This window comes from Syngnathus floridae, chromosome 7 (genome assembly GCF_059516105.1).
Source record: "Syngnathus floridae isolate MCC-2025c chromosome 7, RoL_Sflo_1.0, whole genome shotgun sequence".
NCBI lineage: Eukaryota > Metazoa > Chordata > Actinopteri > Syngnathiformes > Syngnathidae > Syngnathus > Syngnathus floridae.
The window spans coordinates 11,834,177-11,848,970 of record NC_142419.1 but is presented as its reverse complement, the minus strand read 5'-3'; the positions used below and the strand labels follow the sequence as shown (position 1 = coordinate 11,848,970).

Here is a 14,794-nt window from a genome sequence, read left to right as displayed (position 1 = left end):
TTATATTGTATCGTCATTTCAAAATGTGGTGCCCTTCAGGACATTAAATGTGTAATCGTGGTCTGCTATTCTAACTATAGTTTTTAAATACACATTCTCCCAAGTATTGTTTTTGTTCCACAAAATAACTCTGTGTATGTAAAAAAACGTTAAGCCTTAGAAACATCACTTAGTCTCGCATTGAATTAATAATAATAATATTAATGATAATAATAATAATGATAATACATAAAAACAAAATTACAACATCATCATTGGAGGTAGCATTTGAAAAACAATTTATGTGATGTTTGTTGTTTACTGAAAAGGAAACCAGAGAAAAATTTAAAAAGTAAAAGTTGGTTCCGCAGAGGGAGGTATTAAATAATAACAAGAAACAAGACCCATTAAAATTGCATTGAAGTATTTATTATTAAACTTTTGTCCTTCCCGTTTCTTATTTCAAATAGTATCTACATTCAGATACAGTACAATAATACATACAACCTCACATGGTATGAATTTCCATTAGCCATTTCTTCACACCACATTTGCGAGAAGTAGTTAAAATGCAATATGAGTAGATTACTCTTGATAAAAGTCATTATTCACTGAGAAACAAAGGCAATATGAGAAACAAAGGCAATATGTTAATGCTTGCCAGTTTCAATACGCTTGTTGGATTTGGCATAGAGACCTGCTCTGAGGTGTCCCATTGCGTGAATTAAACTAAAAATGAACTGAATAAATCATATCATAGAGTGTGATCATGCATTGACATAGAAAGAACCCAATGTGACCTTGGTAGAGGTCTAAAAAAATGTTCTGTAGAACCTGGAAACTCAAAGTATGTATTACTTAAGAAACTAGTTAACTTAACAATTCAACAATAAGTAGGTCAAGTCACCAAGACATCCTCAAATTGCACTTGGGCCGTGTAACCGGTTAGGCAACTTCAGATGTTGACTACCGTCTCGTGTTTACCAAAGAATTTTTACGATTTAGTCCTTTAATTTAAACGTGTTATATTCCTGATGACTGTTTGCCTAAAGCCTATGCGCTGTGAACTTTTGGCCAATTCTTCTTTTTTTTTTTGCCAATTCCTTATTCGAGTTCCGCTTAAGTCATCATCGATCAAGATATGGGATGTGCTGTTGAGGTCGGGCTCAAATACTCATGATGGTTCATCTCACACTCTATCACGGATGTTATATGTTCCCTCATGACCTGGCAGCACGTCATGCCTTCCGTTTTTCACATTGTGATCACAATATGACCCATTTTACACATTCTATCACGGCTTTCTATCAATAAAACTTGTGAAAGCTATAGTCATTTGATTTTGGAGCTACATTTATATTGTGTACCCAGCAGTCAAAATGGGATAGTCATGAGCAGGAACACTTTAAAACTGCAAATGCAAAAAAAAAAAAAAAAACGTAACATAATTCAATTACCATAACATTAAAGTAATACAACTATTACTTTTTATTATTTTTGGATTACTCCATTACCAAGTGTGCAAATGACGGCAATCACTACACTGTATATTCATATAAATCTGTTTGGTCTTTTCGGTTTAACAATATGCATGGTTTTAAAATGAAGGAAGAAGCTGGAGCACCAAGCATTCAAATTCAAAACCTCAGATAGAGCATTATAGAGCGTAGCACAATTTGAAAGTGGTTGTTAGTGACAAAGAAAGCATTAAATTTTCCTGAGGCGTCATCGTGTGTACTCACTCCCCCCTTCTGGCCAAACAGTTGCGTGTGTGTGTGTGTGTGTGTGTGTGTGTGTGTGTGTGTGTGTGTGTGTGTGTGTGTGTGTGTGTGTGTGTGTGTATTTTATGTTTTATTTTCTGCTGTTATTACAGGATCTTATGGCAGCAATTTGGCCAACAAACCCAATGTGTATGTGTCAAGCAGCGCAGGAGCCCGCTGGAGGGAGGTTTGTTAAACTCTGACACAGTACATTAAAAAAAAAAAAAAAACATCTTGAACTGCATGCATATCCTTTCTTTGGGGCGAAGATTACTAAAAAGTGGGTTTTCTTCTTTGTAGGCAGTTTGTTCAATTTTAAACAACTAATTTCCAGTTTACAACACATATTACTTTGTCTTCACAAAAGTAGACGGAGCTTGAAAGCAAACAAAAAAGCTTTGCTTCTTCTTTGTTTTTTATTTACTTGTTTATATTTATTACGGGTCTTACTTTTAGGCATTGGCAGGTCCTCATTTCTATACATGGGGAGACCATGGTGGTATTCTGATGGCTATTCCACAAGGAGACTCCTGTACTCATCTCAAGTAAGTCCAATTTGTGTGTGTGCGTTATTAGGATGGGCCAAGAGGCAAAATTGATTCTTTTATCTGAATCTCCCTCGATGGTTTAATTACGCATATCTGTTCCAATAGAAACAATAAAAAGCACACAATGGTGGTAGCAATAGATAAACCACTAACTTGATCAATTTAATTAATTTAATTTCAATTTAATTTGATTACTCTGTAACCTGTTTTCATCTTTATGTATTCTTCAATTTAACTTTTATATTCCACCATTTGGGGTTCTGGTGGATGCTGCTGAGTCGAATGCTAAGGAGAGGAAAAAAGGAATTCACTTAAAAAAAGATTAAATAAAAAGAAAAAAAAAACAATATAAATTTGTGCCTGCAGGTTCAGCACCAATGAGGGCGAGACGTGGACCGAATTTCAATTCTCTGATAGAGAAGTGTATGTTTACCAGTTGCTAACGGAGCCTGGGGAAAAAAGCACCATCTTCACCATTTTTGGATCCTACGCCCACCAAAGACATAGTTGGCTCATTCTGCAGGTCAACACCTCTGATGTTTTGGGTAGGTTGCACTACAAAGGGAAAAGTTTCAACATTTGATGTTCTATGCGCTTAGCAGCATCAGCATAAAACACCTATTTATGTATTTCTTTCTCACATTTATTGACAATTGACAATAAAGCTGACTTTGACTTATTTCTCACTAGGATTACATTTATTGTCAGAATTAAGTTGACTACAAGAATCATTCCAAATCTTTACCGGTATTTAAAAGATGATGTGAATCATTAACTACGATTAACTAGTACTGGTGTCATAGTTATTCCTTGGGGGAAATAAAAGTTAGTGTCTAAGTACTTATCGGGGAAAAGTCGTATCACACTGAGGTTTGTTTGATATTTCCTCCCCCTCCGGCAAAATGCCGGGATCAAAATATTAGAATTATTATGCATGGATGCAAAGGATTCACACTGCTTCAGTTTCCCCCATTTTGTTATTTTACAACCTTATCTAATAATGCATATTTGTTTCCCCCATCCACACACCATGATAACTTTACAGTTTTTTTCTTCCGTAGTTTTGCACATAAATAAATGGACCACCACCATTTTCTTTTGTCCAGGTGTTCCATGTTCTGAGGCTGACTACAAGCATTGGTCCCCTTCAGATGATCACGGCAACGAATGTCTTTTGGGCAGGGAGATAACATTTAAAAGACGAACACCACATGCTACATGTTTCAACGGCGAGGACTTTGACCGCCCGGTCACTATGTCAAACTGCTCCTGCTCCCGTCAGGACTATGAATGGTGAGATCTCGCGCATGCACACAACACTCATGACATTTACACACCAACATATATCAACAGCAAAAAGGTTTCAGTCTAGGAATTAATTATATTTGAAGAATAAGAAGCAAGTCCTCAATTCAGAAGCTTTATAATAACATACTTTGACTAGATGCTGCATTAATCCTGCAAATACAAATGTATTTATCTCTATTGCTAAAGTTTGCCACAGTTGAATGAGTTTATTTTTTTTCCCCCAAGTCCAAAGCTGTTGGGACCAATTTCTTTTATTGTATGTGTATGTGTCCCAAACATTTTCTTTATTGCAAGTGAGGCCAAGAACAGTGCCCACTCATTTAAATATTTCATAGACTACAAATGTCTGGGAGAAAGTTATTGTTTGGTGAAGTTTACACTTGGTGGCATGGCTGCTATCTAATCTAAATAAATGTTCTTGGTGAGCTGATTCATCACTCCTGGAGCTTCCATCACGACTATAATAATGAGTCAGTTTCAAATTGCATGTAAAAAAGAGGACAGATGATAAGCACGTTTCACCTCTTCTTCTTCTTGGCAGTGACTACGGCTTCAAGCTGAGTGAAGACTTGTCCCTGCAAGTGTGCATACCCGATCCAGAGTTTTCTGGTAACCTTCATGCTCCTCCCGTTCCATGTCCTGTTGGCACCACCTACCGCCACAGCAAAGGGTGAGGTGGAGAATTGTAGCGTGTGTTGCAATTTTTGGTATTCCTCAGCATTTGAAGTATTAGTGATTATTTCACATACCCATCTATTTTCTTAGTTTAAAGCTACAGTACTACATTTCTTATTGTTTTTGTTTTTAAATATATCTCCCTTACCTTGTAAAATACAGGATACTGGTCCTGCACTGGTCGTTTTGCTGATATTTTCATATTCAGTTACTTTTCACATTGGGCTGAAATATAAAAATGAAATAGGAATAAAGACCTAACCCAATTATCTTTACATTGGGCTTCAGTAAAGTTAAAAAACATGAATTGACTGAAAATTCCGTTTGCTGTCCTGCCACAGATACAGAAAGGTACCAGGGGACAGTTGCCGTGGTGGCGACGTTGAAGCCAGACTGGATGGAGAGATGCTACCTTGTCCTGTTGGAGGTAACAGCATCTTCAATTTTACTTTTGATAATGAATTATATTGGCCTGCAACTGCTTGGTAACCAATCAAGCGGATACACTGATCGCTTCATCCCAGTGTTGTCAAGGATAGATTCTAGCTCAGAGGTCCCCAATGGAGTGAGCATGGGCACCAGGTTGCCCCCAAGGACCACATGAGAAGCCTGCTTGTTCTAAAAATACTTCACCATAGCAACAACACCTAATAAATAAATTTTCCTCAATTATAGGAATTTTGAGATCGTCTGGAGCCAAATTCATAATCATGATTAAAATTTGATAAATTGAGCAATTAATCAACCCTACTTTGTCTTATTTACCAGTGATCAATTCTCTCTATCCAACTCTTATCATTCAGCAATGTATTTTATGTTCATACAGAAAGTAACGAGTTCATCCTGTATGCTGTGAGGAACTCTATCCATCGCTATGACCTGGCCACTGGTACTGACCAGGTTCTCCCTCTGATGGGTCTAAAGGAGGCCGTGGCTCTGGACTTTGACTATGATAAGAACTGCCTCTACTGGGCTGACATCTTCCTGGATACCATACAGGTTTGAGTGCCGTCCCTCGGTGACACAGTTAATTAACAGACATATAATTAGGGATTACTAAATCTTATTTAAACCTTCAGGGACTATACCCACACATCTAAGTAAGAAACCTGATATTTTTGAAAGACATCCAAGCTTACCATACTTTTCTTATCTATTCTATGTGATCGAAAATCCCTGATGTAGCTGGTTCAAATGGGTGATCACTTAGTGAGGACTATTTTAGGATTATCAAGTTCACTGTGTTTAAAACACATGTGAAAAGTTTGCTGTCATCAAATCACATTTTTCTCATGTTGGTTTATTTTAAGGTATCTAGGAAAAATTCTTCTGAAGTTCATGGTTAACTTGTATCTTCTATTGCAGCGTCTCTGTCTAAATGGAAGCACGGGTCAGGAGATTATAGTAAGGAAAGACCTGCAAAATGTGGAGGCCTTGGCTTTTGACCCCATCAGCAGATTACTCTATTGGGTTGATGCCGGTGCACAGAGAATTGAGGTACACAATATGTATAGAAATGTCTACATTATAAGGTTGTATAATGTCTATTTGAAAATGGGAAATGGTTATGGTAAAGAAAAAGTGCACAAAATCAAAAAACACAAATACTGACTGCATGTAAACGTAGTCACTCACTCAGCCTTATAAAAAAAAATGAAATGCTGTTTAAGGTTTCCAATCCTGATGGGGATTTCCGTACCACCCTCCTTAACTCCTCCATCCTGGAACATCCACGAGCTCTTATTCTCCTGCCTGAAGCGGGGTAAACATCTTACGCTACACACACAAATACATGCCTCTATTTCTAAGGCCAAAATCAGTACAGTATCTGAAACAGATAGATAAATGATATTTAATTCATTTTGTATCATCTCACAGTTTGATGTTCTGGACTGACTGGGGAGACAGAGCAGCGGGTATTTACCGTAGTGCAATGGATGGAACCAACGTGTCCTCAATTGCATCAGAGGGCGTCCGCTGGCCCAACGGAATTACAGCTGATGATCACTGGCTGTACTGGACTGAGGCCTTCAGCGACCGCATCGAGAGGGCTGACTTCAATGGAGGCCAACGACACATTCTCTTTGAGGAGTTGCCCCACCCATATGCCATCGCTGTCTTCAAGGTGAGTACTTTTCCATTTTAGTTTCACTATTTTTAAATGAGTATGCCAATGTTTTGAGAATATTTTTACAAACTTGCTTGCAGAATGACTTGTATTGGGACGACTGGTCCAGAATGGGCATCTTCAAAGCTCCGAAAACTGGTGCTCAGAGTAATGAGCTAATTGTTGGCCGACTGACTGGTGTCATGGACCTCAAGATTTTTTATAAAGGCAAAAACGGAGGTGAGATACATGTCTGTCTAACACACGTATGCAGTGGTTTAATTGGGAAAAAAAAAGTGCCATACTTCCCTTATTCCATTGTTTCCAGATAAATTAGGAGATCATTAAGTTCATCAATAATTAAATAATAGCTAATAACTTGAAATCTAGTGGGCTTCCCATCCCACCAGATCTCATAGTACGAGGTTTTGCCCCATCCTTGATAGTAGTATGTCCTGTAGAATCTCCTGAATGTCATCACCACCAAAAATATCTCTTGAAATATTATGTACCAGGTCACAATGCCTGTGCAGACCAGCCATGCACACTATTGTGTCTGCCTCAGCCTGGCTCTAGACACACCTGCATTTGCCCAGAAGACACACCAACTACCACCTTGCCTGATGGACAGCTACAATGCCAATGCCCCACAGGATACCAGCTTCAAAACAAAACTTGCGTTAAAACTGGTGAGACTGTGCTATATGAAAAACACCATGTGCTGCAATTGGTCAGATTATGTCTCCATTAGAAATGATTGACCAATTGCATGTGGATGTGCCTGTCATTGTCAGAGCTAAGCTGTTCCGCCAATCAGTATCGCTGCTCGAATGGCCGTTGTATTAGTAATATCTGGAAGTGTGACAGTGACGACGACTGTGGGGACATGAGTGATGAACAGGAGTGTCGTAAGTACACACTTTCTATCCGTCCGTCCATCATTCATCCATTCGTCCATTCATTGATTAAAATAGCTTGTCCTCATCTGGGTACGACAATTTAAACTGTTCAATGGACCTACCATGCATGTATTTGGAAAGTAGAAGGAAACCGGAGTGCCCTGAGAAAATCCACGCAAGCACAGAGAACATGCAAAAACTCCATATAGAATGGCTGGAACCTGGATTCAAACCCAGGTGGACATGTAAACGGGTTGTCCGCCCTTTCGCCCACATAGTCGTGCTGTGAGACAGTAATAGTTGTTAAATTATGATGAAGATGTTTGCTGCTGTCTAGCATCGTTTGGCTTTGACAGGATTTTTATGAAAGTGCTACTCTAGTTACTTCTGTCCTTGCGTGGCCTGTTGGACATTCGATATAATTGGCTGTAAAAATGACATGGAGCCCAATCATCCATAAAAAGGGTTTGATGGAATGGTGGTAATGTGTGCTCGTATTTACTACCTTCTAGAAGTCTACTGTAAAAATCTGTAGAGTGCTTTTTGTTTGCGTTTTACTCAACCCAGGGGAGTGGTTATGCGTTTTCCTGTTTATGGACTGAAGCTGCGAGCTGTTGCCTTTGACCTTGTTTTGAATTTAGAAACCCACCAAATCAGTAATTGTTAGAATAACAGGAGTCCCCTAGGTACAAAAGCAATCTATAATTGCCATTTCATGTCATTTGAGTAAAAGCCGTAGCTTTTGTACTTGAGCGTCATTTGTTTGAGTCTTGCTTTGGAACAAAATCCATTTTTCAGTGGGCCCTTGATCAAGGCAGTCACGATTTATTATTCTCACATTTGTCATTTCTCTTTTCATCTCCATCGAGAGCGTTATCTTCCAATAAAAAGTGAGCATCCCTCAAACTGCCCATATCTTGTTGGTGTCTTCAGCAACTACAACTTGTGACCCAATCAACCAATTCCGCTGCGTCCTCTCCGGTTCATGCATTCCCTTGGCTTTCCAATGTGACCATGAAGATGACTGTGGAGACAACAGTGATGAAGAAAATTGTGGTAAGTCTTAATGTTTATATCCAGGTACTGTAGATTTTAATGCAATGTTTCCAAGCTGGGGTAATTGTTTTTAGCAATAAAAAAAATAGAGGATTGCTTGGTGTCACGCTAAAAATAAATTCCAAATGACAAAATCTTGGTCTGGTGTATTCAACTTTGACACTGAAGTAAATTAGTAGAGCATAAAGTTCAAAACAAAAATGGTGAAGCAGCATTTAGCTATTATGCTGCACACAAAAGGAATATGCTGTCAACAGTAGTGACGTTATCCCTAAGTGTGTATGTTTTTAAGTCCATGACGATTGTTTTGGCTCATAGATTCTCACGTGTGTGGTACTGGGGAGTTTACATGTGCACGGGGTGTTTGCATCCGTGACGCCTGGCGTTGTGATGGAGACAACGACTGCAGAGACTGGTCAGATGAGGCTAACTGCACAGGTAATGTTTTTTTTTTTTTTTTAAAGAATTCAGTGATAAGATTCCTCTGATAAAAACACTTTTAATAATTATATTGCATTGGCTTAGTCATAATATTTACCAGCTTGTTTGTTATACTAGTAAAAATCACACAATTTTGTAGAATGATATCCTCAAAGCTTTCCTCACCGTTTTCTCAAATTGTTGTTTCTTTCTAGCTGCCCAACATACATGTGAATCCAGTAGTTTCCAGTGTCATACGGGCCACTGCATACCACAGCGCTGGACGTGCGACGGTGACAATGACTGCCAGGATAGCTCAGATGAAGACCCTCATTACTGTGGTAACATGAAACACTTACTAACACTAACGTACATAACACAACACTGATATCTGTTGCATCACTTAAGATAGTCCACACTTGTTGGATTGCTACCATCAGCATTTTGGTTTATATCTACAAGGTAACGTGATGTTCTTCAAGAAATAGTTGACTTCAGAAAACAATTCTACTAGTTGCTGAACCTTACCATTAATTCATAAACATGACAGAATATGTTATTATATATTACCAATTGCTATTATTTTGTTATAAAAGCTCTGATGGTTTTCACCATAGAAAATTTCAGATACTCTCTGGACAAGTTGCAGGACAGGACAGGATAATGAAGCTATATTTGTGCGTCATTGCCACAATCATGAAGAAGCTTTTTTTTTTCCCCAGTAATATTTATTTCATTTTCCAGAGGGAAACAAATGCAAAGGCTTCCTCTGCGCCAATGACACTTGCTTGCCAATCACTTCCCACTGTAATGGCGTGAAGGAGTGTCCAGATGGTGCCGATGAGGAATTCTGTGGTGAGCATGGTCAACTTAAACGATTGCAAATTGTGTCAGTTCCACGCATCCACGTTTGTTAAGCACATTGCACATTGTTTGTTTATTCTCCCTCAGACCCCTTGTGTACTCGCTACATGGAGTTTGTATGCAAGAACCGAGCCCAGTGTCTCTTTCAGTCCATGGTATGTGATGGTGTCAAACACTGTGAAGATGGGTCTGATGAGGATCCAGATTATGCCAAATGTGGTAAGCAATCTTACATCTGCCTGTTTACCAATTTCTTTGTCTTTGTTTTACCTTGGAAAGAGGTATGAATAGGAATAGATAAATATCTTTGTGTCGAAATGAGTGCACATACTAATGTGTCCATCAAATGTGGATTTGTGAATGGTCGATATAAATGAATAAACAGTATGTTGTGCTTACCTCTAACTATTCAACCTACTGACACACATTTTGCTTTTTTTGTCAGCCACTCCATCAGAGTTCGGAAAAGTATGTGATGCATACACCTTCCAGTGTGCCAACGGAGTGTGTGTGAGCCTGGATTGGAAATGTGACGGCATGGACGACTGTGGTGACTACTCTGATGAAGCCAACTGTGGTGAGAAGGTTTATTCTGGTGTACTCCTCAGAAAGTAATCTAGAACACAGTACGCAGAGATGTTTGTGCAGAAGTGGTTTGTTTTGAGTAGCACAAAACTCACTTTGTCTGTTTCCTTATATGTTACAGCTGCTCCCACTGAGGTACCTGGCTGCTCGAGGTACTTCCAGTTTGAATGTAAAAGTGGACGTTGCATCCCAACATGGTGGAAGTGTGATGATGAAAACGATTGTGGGGACTGGTCGGATGAATCGGAGTGCACAGGTACGTGAGTCACCATTTATATTCCACAATATTCCAAAATCCCCAAAGACATAGCCCCAAATGGCCCTAAAATAAGTATTCAGTCTTTTTTTTTTTTTTATTTGACTATTTTTACTAATTTTTACGTTTTTTGGACTATAAATATTCTATTTAAACTAAATATAAGTCATTGCGACTGGAAACATTTTGTTGCTGACATTCTTAAATTTGACATTTTTAACAGATTTAAACTGCTAGCATTGATTATTTATCTTGACTACATTAAAGCATCCCAGTGGATGAATTTATAAAATATCAACATCCACTCAGCATAATTTAACAAACTTCCACCCACCAGGTGGAGCAGTTCCTCACACCGTGTCCCCTGGTCCATTGACCTGCGCCCCCAACCGCTTCCACTGTGGCACCGGAGCTTGTATCATCAACAGTTGGGTTTGTGACGGCTATGCAGACTGTCCAGATGGCAGTGATGAGCTGGGATGTCCCACAGGTACTTGGTTCCATAACGTATTTGCATATCACGTGTATATATTCTCTGTAAATCATTGATAATAACATGCAGCAATGTATTTTTTTTTTCTATTCTTCTATGTGCAGTTAATGACACTGTGACACAGACGCCAATTTCCACCCAGGCGCCCTCCTCTCATGGGCGATGTAGTCAGGATCAGTTTCGTTGTCGCCATCCACATCTCTGCATCCCCGACTGGCAGCGTTGCGACGGCAAGATTCACTGTCGGGATGCCTCCGACGAAGCCAATTGTCGTGAGTCTCTTTGTACCGCATAAAGTGGTTCTACCATTATACACATAGTAAAGGAAACAGTCAAGGCCTTCTTCAAGACAAACCTTAGCCAGCCAATAACAAAATGATACTATGGTCACTGAGGAGACTTGGGGACGGCCTGAAATATTTTATTGTCCCTCAGCTGCCATAAGAGAAAATAATTGCACTGCAGTAAGGGGTGGCTTTATTAAGATGACACACTCGGGGCTCTGCAATATTGATAAAAATTCATATTTTGATATTCTTGACAGCTATCTCAATAACAATGCAATATTACTATGGGTTCTAAGTTGCTATTGCAAATTCTGCATAACTTTGCAGAAAGTCATTACAATGCATTATACCATTTATGTTTCTTCAAAAAGACTGGGAATCTACTGTATCGGCCTGCAAAATGCGTTTGTTTCAAAATCTTGGCAATCAGAAGAATGAGGAACGCTATTACTCTTTTCACAGCCACCCGCGGGCCATTGCTCTGTGTAAACGGGACCCGCTGCGCTGATGGGGAAGCCTGTGTGCTGGACGAAGAGCGGTGTGACGGCTTTTTAGACTGTTCTGACCACAGCGATGAGGACAACTGCACTTGTAAGTTCATGCTGAAGTTGGTCAGTCTGTATTGCATGTGTGAAAGGATTACAATAGTGTTTTTGATATTTGTATCACTGTCTTATGTGGACTCTATTTTCTTCTAGCCGATACTCTGGCCTTTAAAGTCCAGAATCTTCAGTGGAATCCAGACTTCTCGGGGGCCATCACTCTCACATGGTCTCATCCTAAAAAGCTTCCCCTGGACTCCTGCTACTACCTCATCTACTACAGGTGGGTACCCCTGTATTTAGCATTTACCCACATCCAGTCTTAGTATTTTTATTTTAATGCAAGTGTAAATGTGTCCAGCAAATGTATACATATTTGAGATGTTTTCTCTTTTATTATTATTATTATTTATTATTGAGTTTTTGTATATGACCAACAGATATGGTAGGTACTTGTATTTTAGTTTGTCTTTGCAGCAGCATGAATATCATAACTAAGAAGTCGTGACTATCTCTAACATGTTTATATGTGTGTTAGGCTTATAGGCACCCAACAGTGGACCATCATGGACACTCACAGTAACAAGATGAGCTACAAACTTACTGTTCTGAGACCAGACACCACCTATCAAGTCAAGGTTCTCACACAGTGTCTCAGCAAGCTTCACAAGACCAATGAGATGATTACTATCAGAACGCCAGAAGGATGTGAGTCTTAGTGATTTTTTTTTATGATCTGACCTACCTTGTGCTGAGGCTCAATGTATTGTAGAAAGCAGAAAGTGTCATTTTAAAGTGTTGCGCTTGCTTAATTTTTAAGTCATGATACTTTATTTTCTCCACCTGCCTGTATACTCTGGTAATTAAAAAAAAACATATATACATGTATATATATTTATATAAAATGTATGTTCTCTGCAGTGCCTGAGGCTCCCAGGAACCTGCAGCTGTCTTGTGATAATAGTAAGGATGGTACAGTTGATGTTTCCTGGAGTCCCCCTGACAAAGGAAACGGCCTCGTTCGAGAGTATATCGTACGTTTTTCACGCTCTTCTCACAGCCTGCATCTCTCTCTTTATTCTTCAGTTTGCATTATAAAAATGAAATGTGTTAAGTTTAAAAAGTATTGAGAAGGAAGGGGAATCATTTGGGGTTGAGACATGAATGTCGTTATTAGCCCATTGTGCTTGCTATTCTTTATTTCACATTTTCAAAATCAGATTTATTAAGTGTGACAATGCCCCTCAGGTTGAGTACAGTGAACAAACAGCTATGGAGTGGACATCACAGAGAAGTGCCACAACGAGCACCGAGGTGAAGGAGCTGCAGCCAGACATGCAGTACAAGTTCAGAGTAAGCCAGACACACACTCCCATATCCATCCAAACATTTTCAACACCGCTTAATGAAATTGAAACAAAACAAAATATGGAAAAAGTGCTCATAAATACTGTCCAGTTTCACTGTACACAATGTCATGACATTTTTTTTTCAGGTGGCAGCTGTGACCAGCCGAGGTTTAGGAAGCTGGACTGAAATTAAATCAATTACTCCCTTGAAAGGTGAGATTGTTTGTATACGCTCCATCTATAAATATTAAGCCATACTGCCACCTTCTGTTGATGTGGACACATTGACAGTTAGGTTATCCTGAGTTTTGCATTTGCTCTGGTGCAGCTCTACCTCCTCCTTCTGTGATTGTCGACAGCATCACTGCGGAGTCCATGAGCCTCTCATTCAGCCTGAATTCCCAGTATGAGGTAGGTGCAGCATGTGCTGTGAAATTTTTTTTTTACCGACAAACAAACTAATGTGGTCATGTGTTTAAGGTGGAACAGTACATCGTGACTTTGTCCTGGCAGTTTGACTCGCACATGAAGGAGAGCAAGAACTATACCGTCAAGCAGAAGATCCTCAGAGGTACACTATGGCAGTATTTCTAACCCTTTATTGAGTGAAGGCTTATTATTTATAATGTTAAAATCTCAAGGCACACAACGCTCGCAAAAAAAAAATGCATCATGAACAACAAAGAACAACAATTTTGACAAAATTTATTTTGTAGATATCAAGAACAGTCGAGCTCTTTTTTCTAATCATTGAAATCCTGCACTTTTTCTGGGCATGTTATTTCTGAGACTCGGATGAGACACTGCTTGAATAATTATAATGCCAAATGTTTTCTTTGTCAAACATCAGCGATGAACCTGACAGCAGGGACAGTGTATGAGGTGGCTGTGTGGGCTCAGACCAGAATAGGAGACAGTGCAACAGCCTTGTCTCATCATCAGACTCCTGGCATCCAGCCAGATCAGCCCCTCCTCAAAGCCCGAGCCCTCAACCAAACTTCTGTGGACTGCAGCTGGACCATCACCAATGCTGCACAGGTGCACAACATGTCTACCAGTACTATCTCAACAATAGGGCGACACCCTCCTGCTCATCTGAACCACCTTGAAAGGAACAAAAATTAAATGATGACACTGACAGATTATCATGAAAACACTTTTAATGATGATCATGATTCAAAATTTAATGATGGTGTTTATCTGTAGGTGTACGGTGTGTTTTATGCTACATCCTTCCTGGAGTTGTACCATAATCCTTATCAAATCCGCACCACTCTTACCAATCTGACGTTCACTGTGAACAGTGGCGAACAGTATCTTTTTCTGGTGAGTCTTTTACAGACACGCTTCCTTTTGCCATTATCGGTGCATTGTTTGTTAGGCTGAGAAAGGCCGAGTCATCTAATCTTTGCTTCGTTTGGGCTTTAGGTACGGGCTGTCTCTCCCTACTTGGGTCCTCCATCGGAGCATGTTGTGGTCAAAATGATTCCCAATGAACGGCTACCACCCAGGAATCTCCATCGTGTGAATATAGACAAGACAGAGGTCACACTGAAGTGGCAGCCACCATATGATACACCAAATACTTCTCTGGTACAACTCTCGTCTCTTTATGTAATCATGATTATGATGAGTGCAAATGCCTCACCATCGCACTGCTTTTCAA

The 14,794-nt window shown here is 39.5% G+C and overlaps 1 protein-coding gene across 1 annotated transcript in view; it reads left to right on the top strand.

Moving 5' to 3' along the window:
* The window catches only part of sorl1 (sortilin-related receptor, L(DLR class) A repeats containing), a 33,268-nt gene that overhangs the window by 14,499 nt on the left and 3,975 nt on the right, over positions 1-14,794 (top strand). Inside the window, exons 11-43 of the mRNA XM_088380588.1 lie at positions 1,853-1,926; positions 2,196-2,284; positions 2,654-2,832; positions 3,394-3,580; positions 4,137-4,265; positions 4,612-4,697; positions 5,097-5,269; positions 5,636-5,767; positions 5,941-6,032; positions 6,149-6,395; positions 6,479-6,617; positions 6,893-7,066; positions 7,172-7,285; positions 8,210-8,332; positions 8,651-8,770; positions 8,968-9,093; positions 9,497-9,607; positions 9,704-9,835; positions 10,062-10,193; positions 10,323-10,457; positions 10,795-10,947; positions 11,055-11,222; positions 11,700-11,828; positions 11,936-12,062; positions 12,318-12,487; positions 12,701-12,813; positions 13,028-13,132; positions 13,275-13,341; positions 13,457-13,539; positions 13,609-13,699; positions 13,979-14,166; positions 14,335-14,454; positions 14,557-14,721. Coding sequence (XP_088236714.1) covers positions 1,853-1,926; positions 2,196-2,284; positions 2,654-2,832; positions 3,394-3,580; positions 4,137-4,265; positions 4,612-4,697; positions 5,097-5,269; positions 5,636-5,767; positions 5,941-6,032; positions 6,149-6,395; positions 6,479-6,617; positions 6,893-7,066; positions 7,172-7,285; positions 8,210-8,332; positions 8,651-8,770; positions 8,968-9,093; positions 9,497-9,607; positions 9,704-9,835; positions 10,062-10,193; positions 10,323-10,457; positions 10,795-10,947; positions 11,055-11,222; positions 11,700-11,828; positions 11,936-12,062; positions 12,318-12,487; positions 12,701-12,813; positions 13,028-13,132; positions 13,275-13,341; positions 13,457-13,539; positions 13,609-13,699; positions 13,979-14,166; positions 14,335-14,454; positions 14,557-14,721 — 4,373 coding nt within the window. The remainder of the gene's footprint in view (positions 1-1,852; positions 1,927-2,195; positions 2,285-2,653; positions 2,833-3,393; positions 3,581-4,136; positions 4,266-4,611; positions 4,698-5,096; positions 5,270-5,635; positions 5,768-5,940; positions 6,033-6,148; positions 6,396-6,478; positions 6,618-6,892; positions 7,067-7,171; positions 7,286-8,209; positions 8,333-8,650; positions 8,771-8,967; positions 9,094-9,496; positions 9,608-9,703; positions 9,836-10,061; positions 10,194-10,322; positions 10,458-10,794; positions 10,948-11,054; positions 11,223-11,699; positions 11,829-11,935; positions 12,063-12,317; positions 12,488-12,700; positions 12,814-13,027; positions 13,133-13,274; positions 13,342-13,456; positions 13,540-13,608; positions 13,700-13,978; positions 14,167-14,334; positions 14,455-14,556; positions 14,722-14,794) is intronic.